The 27,657-nt window shown below is 42.5% G+C and overlaps 3 protein-coding genes across 8 annotated transcripts in view; 1 reads left to right on the top strand and 2 right to left on the bottom strand.

Annotated features, from left to right (window-relative positions):
• The window catches only part of kcnt2b (potassium sodium-activated channel subfamily T member 2b), a 47,598-nt gene extending 38,889 nt beyond the window's left edge, over positions 1-8,709 (bottom strand). For both annotated transcript variants that reach the window (XM_030408251.1, XM_030408252.1), the window contains exon 1: positions 8,021-8,709. In XM_030408251.1, coding sequence (XP_030264111.1) covers positions 8,021-8,109 — 89 coding nt within the window. In that variant the 5' untranslated portion in view covers positions 8,110-8,709. The remainder of the gene's footprint in view (positions 1-8,020) is intronic.
• A 1,033-nt stretch (positions 8,710-9,742) lies between these two features.
• Positions 9,743-14,081, bottom strand: qtrt1 (queuine tRNA-ribosyltransferase 1). The gene is made up of 9 exons (XM_030408284.1): positions 13,564-14,081; positions 13,369-13,437; positions 13,137-13,275; positions 12,830-13,024; positions 12,340-12,478; positions 12,163-12,238; positions 11,941-12,050; positions 11,387-11,471; positions 9,743-10,470 (listed from the first exon to the last, which is right to left on the bottom strand). The coding sequence occupies exons 1-9, from the start codon at positions 13,849-13,851 to the stop codon at positions 10,318-10,320; spliced, it is 1,254 nt and encodes a 417-aa protein (XP_030264144.1). The 5' UTR covers positions 13,852-14,081; the 3' UTR covers positions 9,743-10,317.
• dnm2a (dynamin 2a) overlaps positions 14,032-27,657 on the top strand; it is a 30,294-nt gene continuing 16,668 nt past the window's right edge. For 3 of the 5 annotated variants that reach the window (XM_030408257.1, XM_030408255.1, XM_030408253.1), the window contains exons 1-10: positions 14,032-14,536; positions 22,257-22,330; positions 22,564-22,713; positions 23,940-24,143; positions 24,314-24,412; positions 24,500-24,660; positions 24,756-24,898; positions 25,522-25,657; positions 25,785-25,852; positions 26,526-26,664. In XM_030408257.1, the coding sequence (XP_030264117.1) occupies positions 14,376-14,536; positions 22,257-22,330; positions 22,564-22,713; positions 23,940-24,143; positions 24,314-24,412; positions 24,500-24,660; positions 24,756-24,898; positions 25,522-25,657; positions 25,785-25,852; positions 26,526-26,664 (1,335 nt within the window). In that variant the 5' untranslated portion in view covers positions 14,032-14,375. Of the gene's footprint in view, positions 14,537-22,256; positions 22,331-22,563; positions 22,714-23,939; positions 24,144-24,313; positions 24,413-24,499; positions 24,661-24,755; positions 24,899-25,521; positions 25,658-25,784; positions 25,853-26,525; positions 26,665-27,332; positions 27,472-27,657 lie in introns of all 5 variants that reach the window. The other 2 variants (XM_030408256.1, XM_030408254.1) reach the window with 1 other exon arrangement.

Below are 27,657 nucleotides of genomic sequence, written 5' to 3'. Positions count from 1 at the left end.
ACCAGTTTGAAGTTTATCTGTCAACACACTGTATTTCTTGAGGATGTATGGATGAAAAGGTGACCGAGTCTGAGAAAAGAGGGCACATCTTAAAGAGCGAAGAAAAAGCAGCCAAAGACGCACAAATGAGAGCAGGAGGAATTCAATAGGATAACAAGAGGCAAATAAATTGCACAGCAACACTGGGTCACCCTTACAGCTTTACAGCAAGGCGAGGTGTTCACTGCTTCACCCAGCCAACGGTCGACAGGACAGCATGTCCCTGACCCAGATACACAACCATCACACGTATTAGAAAATGAAAAATGAGAGTACACATCCTCGCTAAAGACAGAACAGAACTTTCCTCTGCTAAAAGGCTTTCTTTTTTTTAATACTTCACACTTCTGCCACATACTGATTTAACACTTCATTGAAAAAAAGCAAGAACTTAAATAATAACGATGGCTGAATCCTTAATAGTCTCTTTCTCTCCTGTTTCAATAAAATATAAGCAGTCTGTGTCGTGACCGATTCATCTAGCATTTTATCCACTGTGCAGTAGTGGTAGACGATCAGACCAAAACATAATATCACAATGTATTTAATTGGAATCAAGATCCAGCACACAACCCATGAACAGAGGAAAAGAGCCACAACAACCTCTTGTAGCAGCTAACGTTAGCACAAAGCACACAGCCCCAAGACTGAAAAACAGAACCACAACAGCCTATTTTAGCAGCTAACGTTAGCACAAAGCACACAGCCCCTAGACTGAAGAACAGAACCACAACAGCCTCTTTTAACTGCTAACGTTAGCACAAAGCACACAGCCCCGAGACTGAAGAACAGAACCACAACAGCCTCTTTTAACTGCTAACGTTAGCACAAAGCACACAGACCCTAGGCTGAAGAACAGAACCACAACAGCCTCTTTTAACTGCTAATGTTAGCACAAAGCACACAGCCCCCAGGCTGAAGAACAGAACCACAACAGCCTATTTTAGCAGCTAACGTTAGCACAAAGCACACAGCCCCTAGACTGAAGAACAGAACCACAACAGCCTCTTTTAACTGCTACCGTTAGCACAAAGCACACAGCCCCGAGACTGAAGAACAGAACCACAACGGCCTCTTTTAACTGCTAACGTCAGCACAAAGCACACAGCCCATAGACTGAAGAACAGAACCACAACAGCCTATTTTAGCAGCTAACGTTAGCACAAAGAACACAGACCCTAGGCTGAAGAACAGAACCACAACAGCATCTTTTAACTGCTAACGTTAGCACAAAGCACACAGCCCCTAGACTGAAGAACAGAACCACAACAGCCTATTTTAGCAGCTAACGTTAGCACAAAGCACACAGACCCTAGGCAGAAAAACAGAACCACAACAGCATCTTTTAACTGCTAACGTTAGCACAAAGCACACAGCCCCTAGACTGAAGAACAGAACCACAACAGCCTATTTTAGCAGCTAACGTTAGCACAAAGCACACAGACCCTAGGCAGAAAAACAGAACCACAACAGCCTCTTTTAACTGCTAACGTTAGCACAAAGCACACAGACCCTAGGCTGAAGAACAGAACCACAACAGCCTCTTTTAACTGCTAACGTTAGCACAAAGCACACAGCCCCGAGACTGAAGAACAGAACCACAACAGCCTCTTTTAACTGCTAACGTTAGCACAAAGCACACAGACCATAGGCTGAAGAACAGAACCACAACAGCCTCTTTTAGCAGCTAACATTACACACAGCTTGACCAGTAATGAGTAACTTTCATGCCGGTTGGCCTTTTCAGATTGAAGTTTGTCATGACCACTGAGTTTATATGAATACAGTTTTTAGCAAGTTGTTTATTTATACATTAATTAGCTTATTAAATGCAGCAAACTAGTCACTTACATTTATCACTGCTGGCCAGCAATAGCTACAAGGCAGACGGTGCCTGTGTATCCAGTCAGTGCACATTTATTTTTCAAAATTTTGCTTGCTCTTGCGGGTTTCTGCAATCTTACCAAACCCAGCTTCAAATGCAGCAATCTCTAAAAAATAGATTATGGACACTTTTGAGAAGGATCATGATCTAAAATCATCAGACTGCCCTCTCCTACTGTAGATATGTATGCGTGTCTGTCCTTTATCAGTACCTCGGTCTACCACATTAGCCAGGGTAAAGCACAACAGGGAAATTGCAGACATTATTTACAATAAATATGTAATGTTTCCCACTGTATATCAACAGTAAGGAAGTGTCCACTGTAGCTGTTACTAAGAGCCATTTCCCGAACATCGCCTGTGTTGTCATGGATTCAGACTTTCCATACATCATCACTGGAAGTGCTCCAGCCATTCCTCCCTACTGCTCCCTGACGTAAACCAGCCTTGCCTCGTCCTTTCCTGAAACGATCATTCACTATTTATTGCTTGGAGGAGGATATGCTGACACATTCACGTCATCTCCTTTGTTTACCTGCAGGAGGAACAAATCGCAATTCCTTTAGTTCCTCTTAACTGTTGAATTCATGGGAAAAACACGGGTCCATGTTTGGCTTGCTAATAAACAACCCTTTCATCTCTAAGTCGCGAAACACAATATGGCTTAAATTGATGTGCAACTCTATTAAAAACAATCCAATGACATTCTATCTCCCTGTCCAACCAGATTACATTAGCCTCAGATGTGCGCTTTTGATCAAATAAACGTGAGATATCAATCTGTTTCGACGTCATCTTCCAATCACCACTTTCAGGATGGCACACATGACGCAAAACCAGGGAAACATGAGAGGAATCTTTTCTGTCCCCTGGTGTCTTTGGAGCTACTTGGATTCCAAAGTCCTGCGGTGTATTCAGCTAACACACTTTGGGAATAAGGGAGCTGCGATCAGTGGACAACTGTGTTTGTGATCCCCACACAACAGCGTGGCACCGCAGCTCCCTGCCCCCACTCTGATGCCATTGGGCCTTTCATCAACATGGCCCAGAAGTGCTCAGACACATGCTTGTCAGCCCCATGGCTGTGTTAGTTTCCACAGCAGGAAGGCTCGTAAGTGTTGTCAGTGCTTTTCTAACCCAAAGGCTGGTTAGGGACTTTAATAAGTAGCTTATTAAAGCCCAGTGGTAAAAAAACAGCTGTATAAATTAAAGAACCGTGAGTCAAGATACCCACTGACCATTGACTGTGTTCTCTGTATGTCCTCAGGCTTTTGCTTGTCCATGATAACAATGAAAAAAGATAAAGCTAGTGTATCCAATGTAACCAATATGTGTCTCTCTCTCTCTCGCTATATATATAAATATATATATATATATAATATATATATATATATATATATATATATATATATATATATATATATATATATATATATATATATATATATATATGTTGTTGTGCAATATATATTTAATATACTCTGATTGTGTAGCCAGACTGAAGTGTCTCTCACTTTACATTCAGGTAGTGTTTTCTCTGTATTGTGCACAAAGAGAGCGAGGGTTTAGGTTCACCTGGCATCATACGCACAATATTCTCTGTAGCAGGATCCTGCTCAGACTCCATATGAGCCCACTATCCTCCCACTTTACCCTCTCGTTTGATCTCAAATGGACCTTTCTTCAATGTTCAGGCCTACTGGCAACCTTTCCTCTTCACTAGTATTAATTAGGATGTTGTTTTTATAAGCTTTTTCTAATTAACAGAAAGGGACATTCGTCAGGCCTGATGCTCGGTTTCATTCGCCTACACCTCCGTTGGCGCCCAGCTTTCCCGATCTACTATTTCAAGCCCTCCAATTAATTTCCATTAGTAACTGGGTTCCTTTAAGTTCATTTCAATTTGTCTCTGGCAGACTGATTTGGCTGTGAGGTGATGCGCACGACTCACAAAAGAAGTTATGAGGTCTCCCTCACCCAGCTTCAAATCTGATCAAATCACCTTCACAGAGTGACTCTTCTCATCATACCAGCCATTTGTATTTTAATAACCCCCCTTGATGCCAAGTCTCAGGCTCTGAAGTCATGATTCATCACGCAGCCATGATTCTACAGTTCTTGACAGAGATAGCTATCAGCTTTTCAAACCGTCTTATTATCAATAAGACTGAAACTTACATGAGCCCTTGGAAGGCTGGTTAAAGGACTCTGGCGTTCACCTTACAGTGAAGTCAAAGCATATAATGGGCATGAACATTGACAATATTGATGGATTATGCTCTACACTGGCCTTACTAGATTAAGGTTTGACTGGGAGAATTAAGGGGGAGGGAAAGGGAACAGGAGTGTGGGGGAGAAAGGATGGTGGAGAGAGGAGACAGAGAGATGAGGAAGATTTGGAAGCGACAGCCGATGACAGATTGTTCTAAGGACAAAAGGCTGTCATTTGTATGATAATCCTAGACTCCGAGGAAAAGCTCCCATTGAGGCTTTCTATTGTGGAGCAATGGAGACTCTGTTGTCTTTCCTTTTACTTCAAACAAATTAGGCAGAAGCAGAGCCGTGCTGGAAATCGTGTGTTTTTTAAAGGCTGTTATGAACACGCCATCTACTCTGCATTGCTGGAGCACAGTAATTGCAGCACATTAAGCCAAAAAATTCAACCCGTTGAGAATTCTCACACTGCAAAAAGTCTGACAACAGCAGAGATAGGAAGATGGGGGTGTTTCTGTGAACACAAAAAAGCCATCTTTACAAATTTAGGAAAGCTACAAGTGACTTCCACTGGTGGTGATTCAGTGGGAAAGAGCAGTTTACCATCAACTCTGGTCATAAAGGTCTTTATCTGGCTTTTGTTTTAGGAGCAAGTGAAATAATAACATTCATATTTGTATTTGTATTTCTCTTTTTTAAACACAACTGTTGCAGGATGAATTGCTACGAGCTAACCCTGACAGTCACTAAGAAACTGAGACGGTTTATAATCAGTTAAAACTCTTTGTAGTGCGTTTAATCGAGCTGTGATAAGATTTACACAAAGTAAAAGACTGCTGCTAATATCAAAAAGCAGCCAATAAGAAATCATGTCTTGATATCATGTTTATTTTAGCCAAAAAACCAGACAGCTCCTTTGACTGGTAAAATCCTTGTCATCAGCCTGCCAAAGATTGGTATTTAATTGTTTAGTCATCTGGCATTTCCTCAAAACAGAAGCCTCTGACTCACCGCCAGAAAAATAAATAAAATAAATGGTGTCAGTGTAATCAGAACTGTGTCGTTAAAATCTTCCCACTTCTCTGTCCTTGACACATTTCTGCACCAGCAGGACATACATTCACTTACTGATCAATTATCAGGCGCAACCCTGAACTTACACAGATAGAAGATAATTGGCAGCTGTAACCAATCTTTGAGCAGCAGACAGCTATTCAAACACTGTTCCGGAGAGAAAGCTTGTTTCAGCCTGTACAACAAAAACAGTGCCAAATTTAATCTCTGTTTGTTCCAATTTGACATACAAACAGATCCAGCCACTGCTGGGTTGTGGAGGACAACTTGTAATTATATTTGCAGTTTTGTATATTTTACCCAAGAAAAAAAAAATTCTATTCAAATTAAAGCATGAAATATTTATTAATGTACACTGGAGCCGCAGCGCCACGGGGCACAGGTCCACCAGAAAACACAAATACTGGTAGAGGAAGGAAAAGGAGGCACCACAGATACCAGTAATAGTACTAACAGCTGGATAGGAGATTCCAGTGTGTAAAATAAATTATAAAATCAATTGCCATCTTTTAAAAGTCCTTGTTGAAAATTGCTTCACCCAAGGGCCTTTCAACAGGCTTCAGCAAAATGAATTCCACCGGGTTTCAGGAGAGCGCCTGAGAAGAGGAAAACATCGTATTATGGCACTTCAATCAGAACTGTGATGTATGGAGGAGCGGGACGGTGGGAGTAGGAGGACAGAAAGGCCCACAGAGGATGCAAGAAGAGGGATTATAGGGCTCAATAATGTGGGTTTTCCAAGAGCGGACTGTCCCCATATGTGTCAGGGAGATAAGTTATGCATACACATGTTGACATTTTGATTAGTGCTACTGTATGGAGCTATCTGTGCACCTGAGCTCACGGGGCCGTTTGGTTCTTTGGGGACGTTGCATTAAAGGCTACTCCTTAGATTAATGGACCATGGCAGACAAACTCTGTGTGTGCGTGTGTGTGTGTGTGATCCTGCTGTAATTAAGCTCTCTGTCACTATTAATCACAGCTCCTGCTTTGCTTCTAATCAGTCCATTTTATAGCGACTAATTCTCCCGGGCACAGAGATCAACATCTTGACCCAACCTGAGAATCGCTCTCTTCCTCCTCTCACATTCTTTCTAGCGCCTGACGTTTGTAGATGAAAGCAGTGTTTGCACTGACACACACACACACACACACACAGATTGAGTTTGAGAGAGTGGCAAACACACACACACAGTTACACACATCAGAGATACAAAGGACTAAATTTCTATTTTGCTGGATACAATGCACATAATTGAGATCTTCTTTCTATGCGGAGCAGGCAGCTCGGGCACACCGGCTGCTCCACGACAAAACAAATGTAACATGCGCAGCCCACACAAGTTTTATTTGGATCTCAGTACCTTCTAGAGCTCTTAAAGTGATTGACACCAAGATATCCTTGAACACTCATCCACATCGTGTATTTAGAGGGTATTTCACTGTCACTGACACATACGCAGTCCTCTCAAACTGTCACAGCAGCCTCCAATCCAACACAAGCAATCCCAGCCCCACCGTCCCTGAACTGTACACACGTTTTTTTTGCTTCTGTTACATTAAAAGATCGTGTCGTTGTCAACCGTCTTCGTGTTTCCTCGTCTCTTTTAAAGACTGAGGTGCCTGGACTGCAAATAGTCATTTCTTTTCTTCCAAGAAACAGGCAGAGACCCCTGTCACTGAACCTCTGTAATCAGGTGAGTGAGGTCACACACACACTGCACTGTGGTTTGGAAACATTAGTCCTTGGGCAATAGCTGACAAATTACAGAAGGCCAGAGGAGCACCGGGGCGAGCAGGCCTGCGTCGGGCTCAGCTGTGCGGAACAAACTGGGTTTCAGATACACAAGAACATTGTATGACTTATCACAGTGGAATGATGCATTTTGCACAATCTCAACAATATGATACGCATTATTGACAGGCCTTTATGTTAACATGCAGCACTGTCTCCATAATAAACCCTTCCAATGGCTGGACTTTGATTGATCTCTTCCACGCTTTCAATAGCAAAATTTTCCATTAATCTGATTTGAAACAGCCACTCAAGTCCACAAGTGTTTCGGTCCCAAAGCCAACCCAGCAACAAGAGACACCAAGCGTGAAATGGAGGTGAGCGTTTTCCATTAGGGGGCATAATGAAAGAGCCAAATTAAGCAATGCATATCGTATAGCACGTCGAACTGCCCTGTAAATGGAGTGTAAGCAAAAGGTTAATTGCCAGTTACGCAGAGCACCCACTTGAAATTGCCTGTGCAGGTGGCAGGCGGTTCACTGTAAAGCGCAGGAATTATGACATGAGGAGGATCATAAATATCCTGCTGTACGTTCACCTCACTGGCTGCTTCCTCATTTCCTCCCTGCTTGATGCAACCAAAGGAATTTTCTCTGATGTTCCAAATATGTACGTGTGAGATTTGCTCCTTAGATGATGTGAAAATTAATCTTAAAAATAATCCAAAATTAACATTTCGTCTCTCAGTCTCTGTTGAGTGTGTTTATGTTATCTGTATAATTATTCGCACCATGCTTTTGGAGAGAAATTAGCAGAATTAGCAACAGTCGCCGCTGCGCACTCAGGGCAACGAGGAAACCTGTTGCAGCCTCCGTAACAACAGAGCTGCACAGCTGGCAGTGAATTACTCCAACACACTCACACCCCAGAATCAACGAGATCACAGAGGGGAAAACAAATGAGTACTTTCTTTTTTTCTTAGACAAGGAAGGTGATGTGACGCTCGCACGGCTCACTGATGCGCACCGGATTCGGCGCGCCGTGCGTAAACGATGCAAGTAGCTGCATCCTTACCTGTCGTCGGTCTGCCAGTCCCCGAGCAACAGGTCTCGGAACCGGTACCGAGGGGGCAACGGGAGCACCTCCTTCTCCAGTTCGACCATGGTCCTCCTCTATAGAGCCCAGAGGGAGAGATATCACCGCAAACCGCACCTCCACACCAAGGAGGTGGATCCCCCCAAAACCAACTCCGTTCCTCTTGCTTCTGCTATTCAAAAGGGAGATCAAAACCCAACACATTGATATACCTCATGGCACCGTCTTCGACCTTTTCCCCCCTCCTCAATATTAAAATCAACTTCTGTCGTTTGTTGGCTCCCGTCACAATGCAGCTCTACTTTTGCTCCCGCCGAGGCAACAGGTCGAGGATGTTCATCCGTCGGTGCGTATAAGGGGAGGCTCCACTTTCACAGTGACAGCTGGAGAGCAACTGGTTGTCTCTCTCCACACCAGCATCCTCCCTGGCTGAGCTACGCATGGACGCACTGGCTGCAAATGTGTAACCAACCGTCACACTGTGGGCTTCTGTTGCGACGACTTTTCATTTCACCAATAACCAAAAAATCGATCACAAAAACAAAGGCGTTTAAAAAAATCATTAATATTCTAAAGAGCGGTGTCCGTCTACATGCTGCTGAAACCCTGCATGATAATAAAACTGAAACACACACACACACACACACACACACACACACACACACACACACACACACACACACACACGTGATGCCCAGATATTTCTATCTGACTTCTGTGGAGACTTGTGCGCATCTCTGTCGTGAGTCTCAACAACGCTCACATTTACGCCTAATTTGCCATTTCTGCACGGAGAGTTTCTGTGATTTATAACATTATGGGGTTATAAATCTTTTTTTTTAAGAGTCAGTTTAAGGAGGCACAAATGATATGTTGGGGACTGTCTTGCTGAAATATACATGAGATTTAAAAAACACATCTCTTCTCGTGACAAAGAACCATGAACTGTAATTTCTAGAAAACCTTACAATCATTACTTCAACCTGGCAGTTCCTCTGAATGTGGGCTCTTACACCATTAAACACAATATGAAGTCACTTTTTCCAAAGCAGAACTCCTCCATGAATAATTAAGTTAGCTATACTTATAATAAAGAGAATAAGCACTTGTAAACTACTTGTTATGCAGCCAGCCCATCATTTGCGTTGTAGTACTTCGCTGCTGTGCTTGGATGTTTGTTTGCCCGCCATTCAATACGTGTCACAGATTTAATCCTGCAGAGGCTGTGGGCATGACAGAAAGCTGTAATGAAATTCAAATGTGGCACTCGAGAGGACTGTTGACTCAAAGCCACGGGCAACAGGTGTTATTTAAATTAACTTCCACTGATTAATATTAATCGCCCACAAATGGGGCCTTGATAAACCAGCACCTCTGGAAGCACCGAACAAAAACCTCCTAAGAGGCTCAAAAAGGATTACTGCCAAATGAAATGATGAGAAAATGAGGAATGACAATGGATGATGATGATTTAAAATTACCTCGATGGATGCTGACTTTAGATTGTGTATCATTCTGATAACATGTCGGATCATACGTCTAATCTTACTGTAATAAGGTTACTTTGTGCTAAGAGAAAGCTGAACTGCTGTTAACTCTATTAGAAAACTTATACAGCATATCATTCAGTTTCACTGTCAGTCTTGGCTCTAGTTTTGTCTATTTTGCCCTCTGGTGGTCAACATGACACAAGCACACAAATCTGTAGCGAGCTTCATTTATCAGTTTCAACAGTTACAGCTGACATCTACCAGTCTGTTAGGATGCGGGTTAAAATACCAGAATACATATGCATGTATTAATATCGTGCCTGTGGCAAAAAGGAAATACCTCTTTAATGTACTGAGGCACAGAGAAAATAAATACAAAAAGAGGTTGACAGGAAGGCAAGACGTTTCATTTCAAGTGGGTGGGCCAACTGTGTCGCCATGGTAACAACACAAAACTGTCTGAGCATATCGGAGGAGATAGTTCATGTGTTTCAAACCTCATTTAAACCCCATTCGGTCTCACATTATGATAATGTGTCCTATAAGGACAATTTTTGGAGGCTGAGTAAAGAAGGCTTTTGCGAAAAAGACAATCAGGCTTTCTCGCTTAAGATCAAAAGCCATCTTCTTCATCGCCAACAAAACTGGCGACGCATATACAAATATAAACAAAGAGTAGAAAAAAAAACAATCATCCGTAAAAAGAGTCATTTAAAAAGGTATAAAATCTCTCAGTCACTGTTTGACAGTTATACACCCATTTGGAGAACAGCTGTGGTGCCGGTTCTACTCCAGTGTAACGTTGACGGAGGCGAGAGCGTCCACAGCCCAGCTGGGGTACTGCTCACGGGAGGGAAACATTCGCTTCATGAACGTCTGTATAAACTCTGGGAACCGGCCTTCGATAATGCTCTGTCTCACAGAGTGCATCAGGGAGAGCTGCAAAGAGAAACGTTTGATGAATCGAAGTGAAATAATGTAAATCTTGATCTCCAGAGGGAAGTCGTCGACTCCTCTGCAACTTTAGAGTGACGGGGTCAACAACGGGTCAGCATCCTCACAGTAAACAGAAAGAACACTTACAACTATTTAGACATTAACATTTAGAGCAACATAAAATGTTTCACAGAAATTAAAAACTTGTTGTGACAGTTTCAGTTTGGATCAAAGTGGTAGAGTCAAAGCCCAACAGACCAGACGACACGGACATCACGACAGCCTCCCTGCTTCATAAAGAAATTAACATGTTGCATAATCAGACATTATTTGTTATGCTCTCTTCACGTGAACGTGATGTTTTGGGACACATCTGTCACAAGAAGAGACTCTTCATTTTTTTGATAATGTCAGAGTAGCATAGCAAGTTTGTACCACTTTGGAGGTACAGAGAGTGCAGAAGGATAAAGTGATTGTGACTGAGGCGAGGACACGATCTGAACTGTGTCGCATACATTTGCAAAGTTCCATATCTTTTGTCAGATTTCTGTCAGGGCGATTAGACACATTATGTAAACTCGTGGCTCGGGGCTCATATCTCTATACAAAATACTAATAAAATGATTAAACACACTTAATACATTTAGTATGTGTCCGTCAGATGTTTCAGCTCCAATGTTTATTGGATTACAAATATAGTTTTAATGTCAATGTGAATGTTTGTTTAATTCTATTCAGCTTTCAAGTCAAATGGGTTGATAGCCAAAAAAAAAAAAAAAAACTTAAAGTTGCTGTTTTGGTCTAAAATCTTCAGGAAGCAAAAAAAAATTGCATAAAAAAGGTATTTTATTACATTTACATTACATTACATTTAGTTCTGATATGATGTTGACTGTTAAGTGTCATTTCCAATACTGACCTGATAGGCGATGTTGTGGATGGTGATGTGATGCATGGCTGCAGTGTCACTCTTGAACAGAGCGTGGAGGTAAGCCCGACTATGTCTGAAACAGACACACAGGCTTATCAGTTACATTTGTCATCCAGTAATACGGTCCGGCAGCAGACTGTATGTGTGGTACAGAATGTCTAAACCCCATCAAACTGCAGCACTGAACAAAATACACCTTTCCATACATTTAAAGCCTTCACCTCTCACAACACACGGCATTATTGCATTGTCTGATCAAAGTAACCAGTTAAAGTTACAATCCATCTGAAAACCAAAAATGTATATTTTTCCGCTTACATCTTAATTGTCCATCTAGATTGTTTTTCATGACCCAGTTCATGAAGATGATGCACAGAACTTGATGAGGAACTCAACTCTTGAGCGATCTGTCCCTTTAAGTCTTTTCTGGTGTTTTCTACTACTTTATAATATTCAATATCGGCCTTTATGTAGAACAATGCTTATTGTGCGAGCTTAATCTCCAGGCTTGCACAATAATCTTTGGTTTGTTCTCGAATTACCTCTTGCAGGTGGGACACTGGCAGTCTGGGTCTATGGGTTGGAGGTCCTTTGCATACTGCTTTTGTTTAACCTGAAGAGATCCCCAAGGCACCAAGGCAGAGCCAAACCTCTGAGGGAGGAGAAAGTAACAGCACAGTTTCAATCTGTTTGGGAAATGGAATTCTATCTGCTAAATGACCATGGAAAAGTGATTATCTGTGTGTGAGGTGAAGAGAGCTTACTGCAGTGCGGGTGGGGAACACACAGTCAAACATATCACATCCCAGAGCTACACACACCACCAAATCCACGGCATACCTGCAGCACACAAGGATCACACAGGCTCAATTTCTAAGATCATAAAGCACATATAACACCACAGTTCTCATGAGATATTTTCAGCAAAGGGGCAAACATACCCTACACCCATGAGGTATCGAGGCTTTTCTCGTGGCAGGTGGTCGGTGCTTAGTGTGACCATCCGCCAGAAGTCATCCTTTTCCTCTCCTCCACTCAGGCCGCCAATGGCAAAGCCAGGAACGTCACGTTTTGTCATTTCTACGGGAAGAGGACAAGATATCTGAAGTAGAAGTTGAAGCCCGTATCATCAGTCTCTCACAGTCAAACGTGTTGGTTTACAAGACCTGACATTAACATGCACATGTCTCTTTTGCCTGCCAACCTGCAGATTGCTGCCACTATCTTAGCACAATATTTTGCTCTTTAACTTTTGACAGTACATATTATATATTACTGGATTCCTCTACACACGACACTTGAAGAAGTTACTATTCAAGCTGCCCGGAGGATTTATGGAGTGTTTCTAGTTAATATGGCTGCTGGATTTTAAAGCCATTTATCCAAATATGATCAATCCTCAAACATGCTTGTAAAAAACAACTATTTTACCATCCAAACAGGCCTTGCGCAGCTTTGCATTCAACCCTCCCTGGATGATGGCAAAAAGGTTCTGTTTGTCTGGATTTTTATTGGCTGCTATGCAGCGATCCAGCCAGCGAATGGATCTGTGCATTGCCTCCTCCACCCGCGGTCCGGTCACGGTACTGCTGACCACGTCATCCAGCTGCATCATAATGTCTGACCCTGGAAGAAGACAGAGAAACACGGACATGGTCTTTCAGCAACTGCGAAATTGAGAGGAAACTCCAATCTTTATTACTTATTACTGATGCAAATTAGTTTAATCGTTGCAGACCCAGACTGTTCTGTATGCTGATGGACTTCTCGGGACTTAGGAGGATCTCTTTGCCATCATATGGGGACTTGAACTTTACTCCTTCCTCAGTGACCTCCGAGAGTTCAACAAGAGACACCATCTGAAACCCTCCGCTGTCCTTAAAGCAGAGGAAAGTGAAATAAGAGTCTGAAGATCATTTAACTCTTCTGCTGTCTGTGATTTATTGGTTTAGAATATAATCTATACTCACTGTTAGCAGATTTCTCTTCCAGTTCATGAACCCATGCAAACCATTGGCTTTCTCGATCAACTCTGGTCCCTGTGTGTGGCAGAGTTGAAATGGAAAAGCACATTCTCAAGAGAACAGTTATGAATTCACAAAGTCAGAATTAAAGTCAAATGAATCACAAGGAAAACAGCAGTGCCATCAGTGCAGCATGCCCACCGGTCTCATGCCCAGGTGGTATGTGTTCCCAAGACATATCTGACACCCAAGACCATCCAGCTGATCCACGGTGATTCCCTTCAGAGTGCCCTGGGTGCCGACAGGCATGAACACCGGGGTGCTGACGTCAGAGTGTGGCAGTATAAGATCACAGGCTCTTGCTTTTGTCACCGGGCACTCAGCAACAACTCGCAGAGTGAGCGGAGAAGCCGCAGAGAGCGCTTTCTTCAGCGACATGTTGTTTCCTAACGCATTTGAATCAGCTCCACACTCTGTGGTAGCAGCCATGTTGCGTTGGACACGTGACGCGAACCAACTGACATTGACAATCGCGTTGACCAATCAGAGACGAGCTATTCGTTTCGAGCGCAGAACACGCCTTTACACACATCCAATCAGAATGTGCTCTTGGCAGAAGGGCAACAAAATCAGCCAATGAACAACCTGGTTTCACAGACAAGAGGCGGGCCTTAGTTCACCGGTTTCGATCGGATGTCGTCTCCCCTAACCGGATGGTGTTTGTGTAGGAAGTTTTGTTTTGCGAGTTTTCCGTCCGTTTCGACTGACCGAGTATTGAGTTAATGCGCTTAAAAGAACACGGAATGATATTAGTGTGAATTGCATTACCGGCAACCGCTCAAGTGTTCAAGGGGAGAACAAAAGCCTGAGCTGTTTGAAGCGGCGGAACTCAACACTTCAGAGTAACCCGAGAGCACCTTGCTGCTAAGCTAACATTACCTATATAGTTAGCGCGGCTAGCTTTAGCCTCTGGTCTACGTTGTGTTGAAGGGGCTCACAGAGCTAACGAAGCCATGGGGAACCGGGGCATGGAAGACCTGATTCCCCTGATTAACAAGCTTCAAGACGCTTTCAGCTCCATTGGCCAGAGTTGCAATTTAGATCTTCCTCAGATTGCTGTGGTCGGAGGACAGAGCGCTGGCAAAAGCTCAGTCTTGGAAAATTTTGTCGGCAGGTGAGTTATCACGATCAATTAAGTTAACCATTGAGGTGACCTCATAGTTAATACGGTGTCTCGCGTGGTCTAACACAGTCGAACTGGGTATTTTATGTTCCAGCAGGTTCGATACGTTCGTTATCTCCACCAGTACGTAACGTCAATATTGAGTTAAGTTACGCACTTGTCGTAAACCGGCGTTGATGGTGAAGTTGCTGCAGGTTCAGCTACTTTACATAGATGCGCCCTTTACGTGCCAAAACACTGAGGTTTATGATGTTTTATTACGTTTTGTGCACTCAGAGCTCGTGTAGCCTTTCTAACTTTTGCAAGCAATCTCCAAACTATGATGTGTATAAAGTGAGCTTGCAGCTCTTTGCTGTGGTGGTTTGTTCTCTTGTTGTTGTATTATTCTGCACAATAATTATGCCTTCTAAATCAATCAGTAAATATATTTTGTACCTGGTCCCTCTTGACACCCTGACATTTTGTACATGACAAGTTTAGACCTGTATGAAAAATTAGGATCGTGTCTAAAATGCACATTTCGATGCTTTATTTTCAGAAATCAAAGTGCAGTTGATCTTGTTTTGTCATTGTCTACTTGGCTCCAGCTCTGAATGGGAGCTTTTTCCTGTGCTTCCAGCTGTACTTCCATGCCACACCCAGAAAACCCCACAGAGTTTATATTCCCAAGTGATTGTCTGTAGCTCACAGCTCTTGATTTCACTTGTATTGTCTCACAGGCTTGAGTTGTTAGATAAGTATTTTCATTTATATGAGGGGGTAAATGCATGTCATTGAGAAGGCCAGTGGAGTTAAGTAATAGAGGCGGAGCTAGCTACCTATTTTTTCCTCAATATTGGTTGTGCATAATTTTTTACTTCAAAGCAGTATTGTTAAAAATGATGTCAGTTCTTCACACTAAACAAGCTCTCGTCTGTAGCAGACACAACTTCCCGTAGCAGCTTCCTCTTTTGTTACTGTCTCTGTCCAAATTAAGGAAATGGGCTTGATGTTTCTTCATTCTCTGTGGTGTGAAGGTCAAACTATGGAGCTCCTCGCCGGGTTGCTCCTGTTGTCCTCTCCCACATCAGCAGTGAGTGAGATCATCCTGCAGATAAAGAAACAAAACAAGCCAGTTGAAAGCAGCTTGTTTAGCAGGTTTCCACCCTATTGAGGGACACTCGGTGTGTGTGTAACCCAACCCGCACGGGGATCGCACAATCAAACACATACGTGCAGGCCGCCCAGCTGAAGAGGAGGAAGTACATAGGCTATTAAGATGGCATGCAGACAGGCCTTTGGTTATAAACACACTAGCGAGCGCATTTCTTAACTGCTCTCGGGCAAGAACACACACGCCGATTAGACTACCACTCAGTGCACATTAATTCAGATGAGTGGGACTTTGCACTGTGTGAGCACCTGACAAACATCAGCTGTAATTATCATGAGACATTTCATGGCGACCTCAATTTCATTATGTGTGCAGACCTTCTACTCTCTTCCTGTTGACAGGGCTAACACACACCCATGTGCGGAAAACTTAAACAAACACTATGCAGATTGGCTATGTAAAATACACGTGTACATGCTCATCTTTTCCTCTGTCTTTTGAAGTGTGTGTCAGTGGTGCACTTTAGTGTTAACCTTCTTTTTTATCCAAAAGATGGAAAGTACTGCAGCTATTCTGTATTCCTGTTGCTTCTGTTGAGGTGAACGTGTTGGACTACGAGGTGGAACAGTAACAATAAAAGTCAAAGTCAGAGGTAGAAGGTGGAGTCGTAGGTGCTGCGTATCACTATAGCAGCAGGTGGGGTGACTCATTGTTGATATAAGGGCTTGTTTGAGCTCATTAGCAGCCAATTTTTCCATCATATGTCATAGAAAACTATGAGGGCTAAGTGTTGTAAGATAATTGATTAGCAAATTCTCTGTGGAGAAACAGACTTGAACCCTGAGCAATTAAGGACTGTCAGTACTGATTACTCCATGGTTTTCCCAGTCGATTATGTCTTCTGTTACGGTGAGGACTGTGATGTGTGTGTGTGTGAGAGCCTGGTTTCATCCTTTTGCCCCCAGGCTTGAAAAAAATCCCTCTTTTCCTTTGTCTGGCACCAAGGACAGCAGAAACAGAGTCACTCAGTGCTGGGAAGAGATAAATTTCAGACCGCAGAATGTATGATTCAGACACAGTTTAAATGCTCCTCCTTTTGTCTTCTGCCTGAACTCCACACTAATGTCATGATCAAGTGGCATCACTTACTGCTTCACTCTCTTTAACTGGCAAACTTCCTGCCATCATGATATGCACGACTGTCGTTGCTTATGTTCTGCTTTATATTTCCTGGCTGCGATGGAGTGAGGAAGGCAGGGCTGGACCACAATTTCTGTGCAGTTGTCTCAGTTCTGATATTCAGCCCCGGCCGGTCAGGGGAAATTGAGATTTTTCACTGTGCTGTGTTGACCCATCTTGGAGATGTGATTTTGGCGCCCGTTCCCTCCAAGTTACTTACTGAAGAGCTGGCTGGCCTGCATTCTTTGCTAGACAGAAGCTAATCAGATCACTCTGGCTCAACAGCCTCGTGTATTTGTGAATGTTTCTGGCTTATGGTAGGGGCATGTGTATATGTGTTGTTGCCTTGTTGGTAGACAGGCTTGCCAGTTTTCATCAACGTAAACTTAAAAAAATAGGGTTATTTCACACCAAACTAACTTGTTAAACACCAAAGGTGCACAATAACACAGAAAAAAAACTGATCTAGGCAGTGGTAGACCAGGGCCAATCCTTAGTTCTATGAGGTAAAATGACTGTTTTTGTCAACAGAGTCTGGTGACAGTGAAAAGAGGAAGAGATATTATGTCTGTTTCTGTTTAAACAAAAAGATTTCCCTCATTAACAAAAGGTTCTAATGTTGTCCGATGCTTAGAATAACAACCTCAGCCTGCCAGTGGCCAAAACTAGCACTTTTAGTGGATGTACTTTGACAAGCACGGTTGCCCTCAAGGATAACGTTGCAGCCACTCGTAGTTTTGGGCTGAGGTTGGCCCAATTCAGGGTTTAAAAATACTGGAATCAACTTTTAAGTTTTAGCTGAGACATTAAACTTAGATGTGCATTTATTATATATAGTTAAATCTGCTGTACACTATTAACAAGCCTTGTTTTTTTAGGCGTAATAGCTATTTCCCATAACAGATGCAGGTGTAAGTAATCACTAAAGTAATGGCTGTATTCCATGATATTGTGCTTGCTTATATCAAAATAAACATAATCAGTGTTATGAGTTATACATGTGCTATTTGTATGATAATTCAAGATTTCCACTGTGAAATCTGATTAGCATGGATATCTTATGAGAAAAGCAAGCCTATACCTGTCTACTCCCACTGTTATGTGTACATTGTAAAGCTTGTTAAAATCTCCAGACTGATCCTGTTCTAGCCACTCTTGATCAACAGGTTATATGATACCAACAGCTGCTAAAATGAACAAAGATGAAAGGAATTTTTTATAAAATCTTACAAGATGATGAGAATGAGAAGTTTCTGGAGACAAGAGCTTGATTTTAGTACATTTCCAAATTTATGAAGAATTATATTTCGCTTCGCTTTTCAGTTTTCTGTGACTCGTCTGCAGTTTAACGCATGCCTTATTGGATCATCATTAACCCTCACTTTAGAGATGATGATCAGACCTGTGTCTCCATTTTTGGCTGTGTTGGGGTGTCATTGCTCCCGTGGAGAGAAAAGACATCATATCTAGCACTGCAAGCTGGCTTGGGTGGAGGTTTTTATCAGATCTGTGCAAGTAAACGACTAAGAAACCAGGAGTTTTTACACTGTGGAGCAGTTGTTCTAATTTTGAGCTAGACCGCATCTTGGTTAAAAACCTGTTTTTCCTTGTTAAAAATTTAAAATTTTCTGCGTTGCTCTAAATATGACCAAATATGACAATTTGAGCATCTTGAATACTTATTTGATGAGAAGTAGCATTAAATCCATAGCTGGACTTCTCCATTTGTAGCAGCGGATTTCGAGTTTGAACAGAAATGTCCAGCAGTCTGGATGCTTGTGTGGAGCACAGTGGACATCCCTGTGAGGAAGAAGCTCAGACAGCAAAGTGACGGAGAGCAAAGGGATTTTCCATTAAGCACTTGGATTTTGGTATTGCTTGTAAAGGCTTTACTCCCTAGCGATGTCTCTTGGTACCCACAGTGACACAGTGTGGTGCGGGAATGCGGGTAGCCATAATTATATGTTCATTGCCACACCAGAGGCCCATGGGATAAGTCCCATCAAACCATGAACACATTTCTGTGCACTGCACCCTCCCGTGAGAGTGCGCAATGACCTCAGAGTTTCACACACCAGTTCCCATGTTTGAAAACGGGCTCTGCCAGGCCTCTGTAGACTTGAGGAAAAGGAGGATCAGCTGTGGGCTATGGCTCCTCGGAGTTGCTCTGCCAGTTTGAGGCAGAGGCTGTTGGCAGGGGGAGGGGAGTTGGCTCTCCCGCTCTCCCCTTGCCCTACTCTCCCTTTTCCTTTCTCTTGAGATAGAGGGAGGGTGGCTCACAGACTGATGCTCTTTGCTCAGCGATCCATAATGCATGACACGATACACAATCTGCTCAGCTTCGTCTATCATTTACAGCGCATCAATAATGTAATCCTGGCCTCTTGCTGCTTTTCAATATGCCACTGCTGTTTATCCAACTCTGTCAATGAAGACTGATTGGTTCAATTCTGCACTTACGTTATGAGGAGCATTTTTGAGCAAACGGTTAAACCTTTTTCTTTCTCTTTATTTTATTGCTATGCATCCTTGACCAGTGGCAGCTCTTAGAGCCAATGAGGTGACACTCGACTGCTGAAAATTCAGTGAGAGTTTCCTGTAACTTAAGACCTGCATCAGTAAAGTTGCAATAAGGTTTCACAATTGATTGAAGTGATCAAAATAAACTTATTGTCAAGAGCAATACCCAAATCGCAAGAAGCTGCAGCATTCTGATAAAGCTAAAATGTGTCACAAAACAGCATTATAATGAGGTAGCCTACTGTGGTGCTGCAGAGATGCTGTGTAGAACAACATGATTGGTACAGACCCTCACACATTATGATGTTTATAGTTTTTTTGAATGAAAATTAAAACTGTGATTGAAAATTGTTCTTTCCCTCTGAGTGAATCATATCACGATTGCAGCCTTTTAACCATATTGTTCAGCCCAATACTAATAAATAATTAATAAATGCTAATAAATTGATCATTGTCCTACAGAGATGCCCTGAAGTACAAATCATTTTCTTCAGATGTAGGAACACGTGCTTCTTTTACCCCAGTGAATAATCACACCTTTTGTTCAGTTAAAATTAAAATGCAGAAGTTGTAAAATCCTGACTCATATCGCAATATCTGTCCCAATAATTGCAAATATATATTTTTTTTTTGGCGTATTGTTGAACAGTTTCTTGAAGATGTCATTCTTGCTCGGCCCTCTCAGCAGCATCTTACTATCAGTCTCCACATCCTTTCCCCCAGCCCATAGCCATGTTGTTCTTTATCGCTAACTTTGTGCCTCCCTTCCTCCCATTCCTCATCCAGGCCTTTCTATACTGTCCGCCGTGTGGACAAATGCCTGCATGCTGCTGCATTATGTGCATGACACAGCAGCAGTGCTGAAACACAGACCTGTGGATTTTTGCTGATGTAAGGAACATCCAGAATGTTCCCCACTGTTGACTACAGTGTAGGAAGAGCAGGCAGTATGTAGCATGGTGGCTACTCTCTCTTCTCCTGTCCTGTGGCTGACACATTGCTTCCAGTCTGAAGTCAGCAGGCAGGCTGAGCACCACCATAGTCCCCTCAGGCCTGTACGTCTGGCCGTAGGGAGGAAAAGGAGAATGTGGGTTAGTGACATGCTCAGCTCTGCTTTGATTATCCCAGGTCTGAGGATGGTGATTGCCACCAGATGTAGTGTGTTTGCAGAGCAGCAGACGTGCCTTCAGAATTGGGAGGGGAGTGCAGAAGACTGGGTGGAGGAGTGTAATCTGAAGGCTGACTAAGCATATTTGGCCATGTAGTTAGACATTCCAGAGGTACCCTGTCACTTTAAGAGGAACACTGTGATAAAAGGTCTGATCGTTTCCTATGGGCTGCTGCCTCAATAATGCACTGTTGCACAAATAGCATTAGTCGTTGTTTGTTGACTATCATCTTCTGCTTTTTGCAATGCATTACATTATGCAATCAAGTTGCTTGGTGTTTGTAATCGAGACTGTACACGTAGCACAATGTCAAGTCTCAGGCCTGAGACAAATGTGGTTAAGGCGTTATCATGAGCGATATCTCTTATATTGACACATCCTGGGCTCACACAAAAGCTGATAGTCGCTAGCTGAAACATGGGCTTTGTCTATCCTTTAAACAACACATTGATTGTTCAACAAGTTTGTTAATTGAAAAACACCACATCAAAAAACCTTACAGCCAGAGTAAAAAAAAAAGTCTAAAAGAGAATATATATCGCAATTTTCCAATGATTTTAATGTGTTATGTCATTTTTTTACATAGATCACTTTTTCCCTAAATTAGAAATTAGATCATCATAACTGATGACACAACGTGATTGCATCCAAATGAGGTTTTCCTATAAACCTCTGTAAACAGTTAAACCCTTGAACAACATGAAAACTGCAAAATTTCCTCTGGCAAACAGCAAAACTGTGCATCCCACCTGACAGGAGATGGGGAGTGAGACAGACAGCCCAGAATCCAAACTGACTAAATCAGTATCTCATGGTTGAGACCTTGTCTGACAAAATCAATGTAAATACAGGTCAATGGCATCAGCTGTTCACTGTGAACAGCTAGGTTGCTGTTTGATTACACAAAAGGTTAGATAACAGAAAGTTGCCGCCTAAACGTTACGGCCACGCTGCCTCCGCCTATCACAAGGCTACATACACAGCCTGCTATACCTCTGTGGTCATATATAAGTGGAATTACAGTATAGTTGCTCTCATTTAAGCTTTTCCCTTTCTCTTGTCTGACAACAAAACGATTATAAAGTTATTATTTGATCACAGCCCATTAAAAACTACATGTTAACCCATGATATATTGTACAGCACTTTGGGGGAAGCAGGGCTGAAAACTGAGAGAAGCAACACATTTAACTGTCTGGCTGAACATGTGGTCCGAGGGGTTTTGTTTGAGGTGTTGCATCAACATGAGTGTCATTTGAGTGTAGGAAATGTGTGAATCAAATTCACAGCATGGACTCACATCCCCAGAAACATCTCCATGGGCGCTGTCATAGTGACCTACTTATTCGATTGTTTACTGTCTGAGGGAGCAGCTGTAGAGCAGATCATCATTACAGTCTGTTAAGTTCAACATATAGAGAGTCTTGTTCAGTTTCTTGAATTAAAAGTGAAGTGAAGGATATTGTGTTTTTTTTTTTTTTTAAAGTTGGATTTTCCCCCCTAACAGCCAATGAGTGGATGCATGAATTGATCTCTAAAGCTCTAATGATGACAGAACATTACTTGGTCACATTTGATTTGTTGTGGCATGAAATCTATGCCCGTTCTGGCCTTTCTTTCTTTCTCTTTGTCTCTGTTTACCCAACATGCCCCCCACTTGTGTTTATATCCTTCCTTTTCATCCCTTTTTACTCCAACAATCATGATATTTATTTTTCCCCCTCCTCTGTCGGTCTCTCTCTCTCCCTCAGGGACTTTCTTCCACGTGGATCAGGCATTGTTACCCGGAGACCTCTCATTTTGCAGCTGGTCAACAATAAAGCAGGTGAGTGTAAACAGCCCTGTGCACAGTCACATTGCTGTCTCCTTTCATCGCTGCAATGCATATGGCTACTCTGCCACAGTGCCTCAAGCTAAGCTCGCTGTCGGCTGTCTGCTACCTTCATCTCTTTAATTTAATATTCTATTTTTATCTCTCTCTCCTGCTGTTTCTCTCTCTTTGTCCTGTTCTCTTCCTTTACCCTCCCCTTCTGTGTGTCCCTTTGACCCTGTGTGTAGAATATGCCGAATTCCTGCACTGCAAAGGGAAGAAGTTTGTGGATTTCGAGGAAGTGCGGCAGGAAATTGAAGCGGAGACGGACAGGATAACGGGCTCCAACAAAGGCATCTCTCCCGTCCCAATTAACCTGAGGGTTTACTCCCCGCACGGTAATGGATGCTAATCTTTGTGTAAACACTTGTGCTATTTGGCATTTCCAACATGAATTTGCATGTTATGTGACCAGAAAGAGAAAATATACTGTAACTCAGAGAGAATTTTTCTGCACTGTTTTAATTTTCATTCTGGTTGTATCATCATCATCCTTTATCTTAAACAAGCGAGGGATATTCCGATTGAAGCTCTCTATTTCAAGGTCCCCCTGCTACTACATGTAATCAGATACATAAACGACACATAGGCCCATATACAGGACAGCCCTCATACAAATACAATACAAACCAACCTAGAAGTGCTATGAAAATAAATAGACAGCAGTGCTCTTTTCTTCTCACTGCCACTCCACTTTCTCATACAGTAAACACCAATGAGTCCAAGATATAACCTACTGGTAGAGTGCCAGACTGCCTTCATGGTTTAAGATTGAAGGCAGTAGAATGCAGGTAACTTACATCATTATGGTACATAACGAGTAAAAGGGCTGACTGAACAATTATTATGTTATAGTAGCAGTAATATGTCAAATCAATTTGGTGAAGTTATGTATTTAATTTACTTGATAAGCCAAAAAAAACCCACTCAATTGCTTATATCTATAAATATAATCTTTATGTCTTGATATTACATATAGCACAGTGAATTATTTTATCCATATTGTGCACATCTAATGCAAAGTGAACATGACAGAGAACAAGAAGTTTCTCCTTTTGAGATATAAAGAAAACAGATTATTGTGGCTTTGGCAAAACATTGAGAAAAACCGAATGGCTGTCACAAAAATCCTTTCATCTTGTGGGATAGATGTTTTCATGTTTATTTCTTTCAGTTAATTGGACACTTGTAAGTAATGAAACTCGTATGGTGTTTTATGAAGGAAGTAAACAGTTGCAGCAGCGAAAGCCTCCCCGCTCAAATGTCACACAATAAGCTTCCCACCACCACAGATGCAGACTATACTTATCATTAGTTTGCCAAGTAAAAGAACTTAATAACAACAGCATCATCAACATTTAATTGTCTGATTACCTATAAAGTTAATGATATGTCAAATTATAATACATCTACTACTTTGTAGGGAAAATAAGGGTTATGTAAACACATTATTAGGATAAATTATGATACACTGGTGAGAAATATGTGGGCTTCAAGTAATTCTGAAGAAAACACATCTTTTTTGCATTTCTAATGTTCTTTGACTTCTGTCCATGTGACTCAGTGTTGAACCTGACCCTGATCGACCTTCCGGGAATGACTAAGGTGGCCGTCGGCGACCAGCCCGTAGACATCGAGCACCAGATCAGGGAAATGCTGATGCAGTTCATAACCAAGGAGAGCTGTCTGATCCTGGCCGTCACCCCTGCAAACTCTGACCTGGCCAACTCGGACGCACTGAAGATCGCTAAAGAGGTGGACCCACAGGGTTAGTATGTAGCAGTAATGTAAAAGCCACATTAGACCTCATTCGATCCACTACTGCTATTTGGTCAGTATTGTTGTCTCCGTTTTGTCCTGTATCACTGCTTTTACTCTACAACACATGTAGCTAGTAAATCTATTTGAATTGATGTAGTTACACCTAATTTTGTGCAGGTATGCGTACCATTGGTGTTATAACCAAACTTGACCTGATGGATGAAGGGACAGATGCAAAGGACATCCTAGAAAATAAACTGTTGCCACTGCGTAGAGGTGAGGATTTTACACACAATCGCTCTAACTAACTTTCACAGGCTTTATTGTTTACCTGAGAGTCACTGTTGGTGTTGTTGTGTGCAGGCTACATTGGTGTGGTGAATCGCAGCCAGAAAGACATTGATGGAAAGAAGGACATTCGTGCAGCTCTCGCTGCAGAGAGGAAGTTCTTCCTCTCCCACCCTGCTTACAGACATTTAGCAGAGCGTATGGGCACACCACATCTACAAAAGACACTCAACCAGGTCTGCTGTCAATAGTTGATGATAATGATTATGATTTCCTTTCTACCATGCCATTGATTCTCAAAGATATCTATTTGTATTACCTCTGTCTCTAGCAACTGACCAACCACATCAGGGATACCCTGCCTGGTCTGCGCAGTAAACTGCAGAGTCAACTCCTTTCCCTGGAGAAGGAGGTGGAGGAATACAAGAACTTCCGTCCAGACGACCCAACACGCAAGACCAAGGCCTTGTTGCAGTGAGTTCATCTGAGTATTGCTGTTAATAACAATGCATCATGCATTTGATACCAATATTTCCTTATATACCATATAATGATATTAATCGCAAAAACTTGCATGGCTTGCTAAGTAGTTAGCCTCCTTATGAAGCTAATAGGAGTAATAGTTGTATTGACGTTAAATTTGCTGACACATTCAGTTGATTAGAAGAAAGGGACAGGCCTTTAGTGCCCAATGCTAAAACATTTATTTTTTTGAAGCACTCAACAGCAATATCTCTTTCTATAAATCATAACCCGATTACAGAGGACAGTCAACAGACCATGTTGTGAGCAGTTTCATATATGAACTGTTTCTTTTTCTACCGAAACTACAACCACCAAGCGTATCACCACACACAAGGAAGTGTGTGTCTACTCGTGGACGACAGACTATTTAACTAAACTAGCTCATGTGACAGCTCAGCTGGGGAGGTCATAGTTAATGTATACATCCCATGCTGACACATTTTTGAAATTGCATTAACAGTCATTTTTTGCAGTGTGAAGTCCACTGCAAAAATTACAGTTAGGTTGACTCAAGTTGTAGTTGCAAGATTATTCACATTTAGCACACACGTTATGTTCTTGACCTTTCTCAGGATGGTGCAGCAGTTTGGTGTGGACTTTGAGAAGTGCATTGAGGGCTCTGGGGACCAGGTAGACACCAATGAGCTGTCGGGTGGCGCCAAGATCAACCGCATCTTCCATGAACGCTTCCCCTTTGAACTGGTCAAGGTCAGTGTGCCATGAAGATCAGTGATATGTTGGGTATTGTTCGTATTATATTCTGGCTGTCTTCACAAAGATTGAAGTGCTGTTAGATTAGAAGTATAATTTGCTTCTTCTCTCCGCTGTCACTCAGATTGTTTTTGACGAGAAGGAGCTAAGGCGAGAAATCAGTCACGCAATCAAGAACGTCCACGGTGTCAGGCAAGTGGAGCTGAGATAACAAACCTGCCTGTCTCTCAAAGTAGCAACCCACAGAGCTCAATAGACACCTATAATTCTGTTTTTATGTGAAATACAAACATGCTTCACTTTTTCTCCCCTCATCAAAGCTGTTATTGTTCTCTAATTCAAATTTTTATAATCAAGCCTTGCCATCACAGACTCAAAGCACCAATTCAAAGTGGCATATTCAGAAAATTGTTTTCTGTTCTATGTGAAATGTATTTTCTCTGTTCAACTTTCCTTCACTGTTCTTCCAATCCCCTTATCTCCTCACTGCAACACCACCCACTCCTTTTCTGTCTCTGTGCTGAAGCATTCAATTATTATTGTGTTGCATATATCTGTGTCTACTGCCCAAATGTTGTCATGTGTTTTTCACTGATACTCTCCTGCCTGTCACATCTCATTTTGTTTGCATAATTACATTTATACCTGGCCCTCTATGGAGCTTTATCTTTTCTCCCTTTGCTGTGGCTGAGTATGTTAATTTTCCATTTCTTTCTCTTTGTCCAAAACCTCCAATTTCCTAAGTCGTGTGTTTGTCTTCATATGTACCTAATCATCCGCCTCATCATGTGTTTCTTTGGCCCACATGTCCGTTAACTGTCACATCTGTCTGTCGCTGTGCCTCTGTCTCTTTGTTAATCCTCAGAACGGGGCTGTTCACTCCAGACCTGGCGTTTGAGGCCATCGTGAAAAAGCAGATCGTTAAGCTGAAAACGCCCTGTCTCAAATGTATCGATCTGGTCATTCAGGAGCTCATCAACACAGTCAGGCAGTGCACCAACAAGGTACTGCAGGTGTCCAGCATCTCCCGACCCAGCCAAGACATGGGGCGAGGGCAACCATGGGTGTCCCAGAGGGTACATTGGCACAGAACATTAGACCAGCAGCTTCCTACATTATCTAGAAAAAAGGCTCTACTGACCAGTTTAGTTTTATAAAGGTTCTGTGCAGTTTGCCCTCAGCCCAGCCCGGTTACGCCCTGTGTGCAGGCAGTGCTGTCGTGTTGTGGAGTGTTGTGACGGGTGACGTGTCGTCGTGGATATGAGATGTTTCAGGGACTTAACCTGTCTAAGCATCTCTGCTCTCTCCTGGACAAGCTGCAGGTGTCACAGTTCAGTGCACAAAGCCAGCAAAAGAGGTAGTTGTAAGCTGTAATCTGGCCTGGGAGTTGGAGGTGACATGTCTCCATCTCAACCATATTGACCTAGTTTTTAAGGAACTGGCTTGTCAGGGAAGAGGATGTGAGAAACCTGCGGCTTGTCCTTCTCCACTGGTTGATTTGTCTGTCAACAACTAGAAATGACTAACTGAACAAAGAATTTGTCTCTTTTTATTTCTTCTCTTTCTCTTTCCTGGCTGTCCTCTTTTTTTTTTTTCCTCTTTCCTTCATTTCTGCCTATCCCTCTCTGTCTGCCACCACAACAAAATGCAATCTTACCCACTGGTCTTCTAGAACGGGGCTCTTCACCCCTGACTTGGCTTTCGAGGCGATTGTCAAAAAGCAGATCCTCAAACTGAAAGAGCCCAGCCTCAAATGCGTGGACCTCGTGGTTTCCGAGCTCACCGCGCTCGTCATGAAGTGTGCCGTGAAGGTAACAAAGGTCACACCTGCAGGGATGAAGACATAAAAAGAGAAGGGATTCCATTCCTCTCTAAATGTCTGTCTCTGTCATCCCAGTAAAATGGTCATCCCAGTGAAATCGCCCCACTCCCACCCCCACCCTTGCCACTACACCATCCGTGCCCACTGTTTCGAGTTTGTATATCGTCCCATCCCT

Source organism: Sparus aurata, chromosome 23, assembly GCF_900880675.1.
Source record: "Sparus aurata chromosome 23, fSpaAur1.1, whole genome shotgun sequence".
Taxonomy (NCBI): Eukaryota; Metazoa; Chordata; class Actinopteri; order Spariformes; family Sparidae; genus Sparus; species Sparus aurata.
This window is presented reverse-complemented; position numbering and strand designations above follow the sequence as displayed.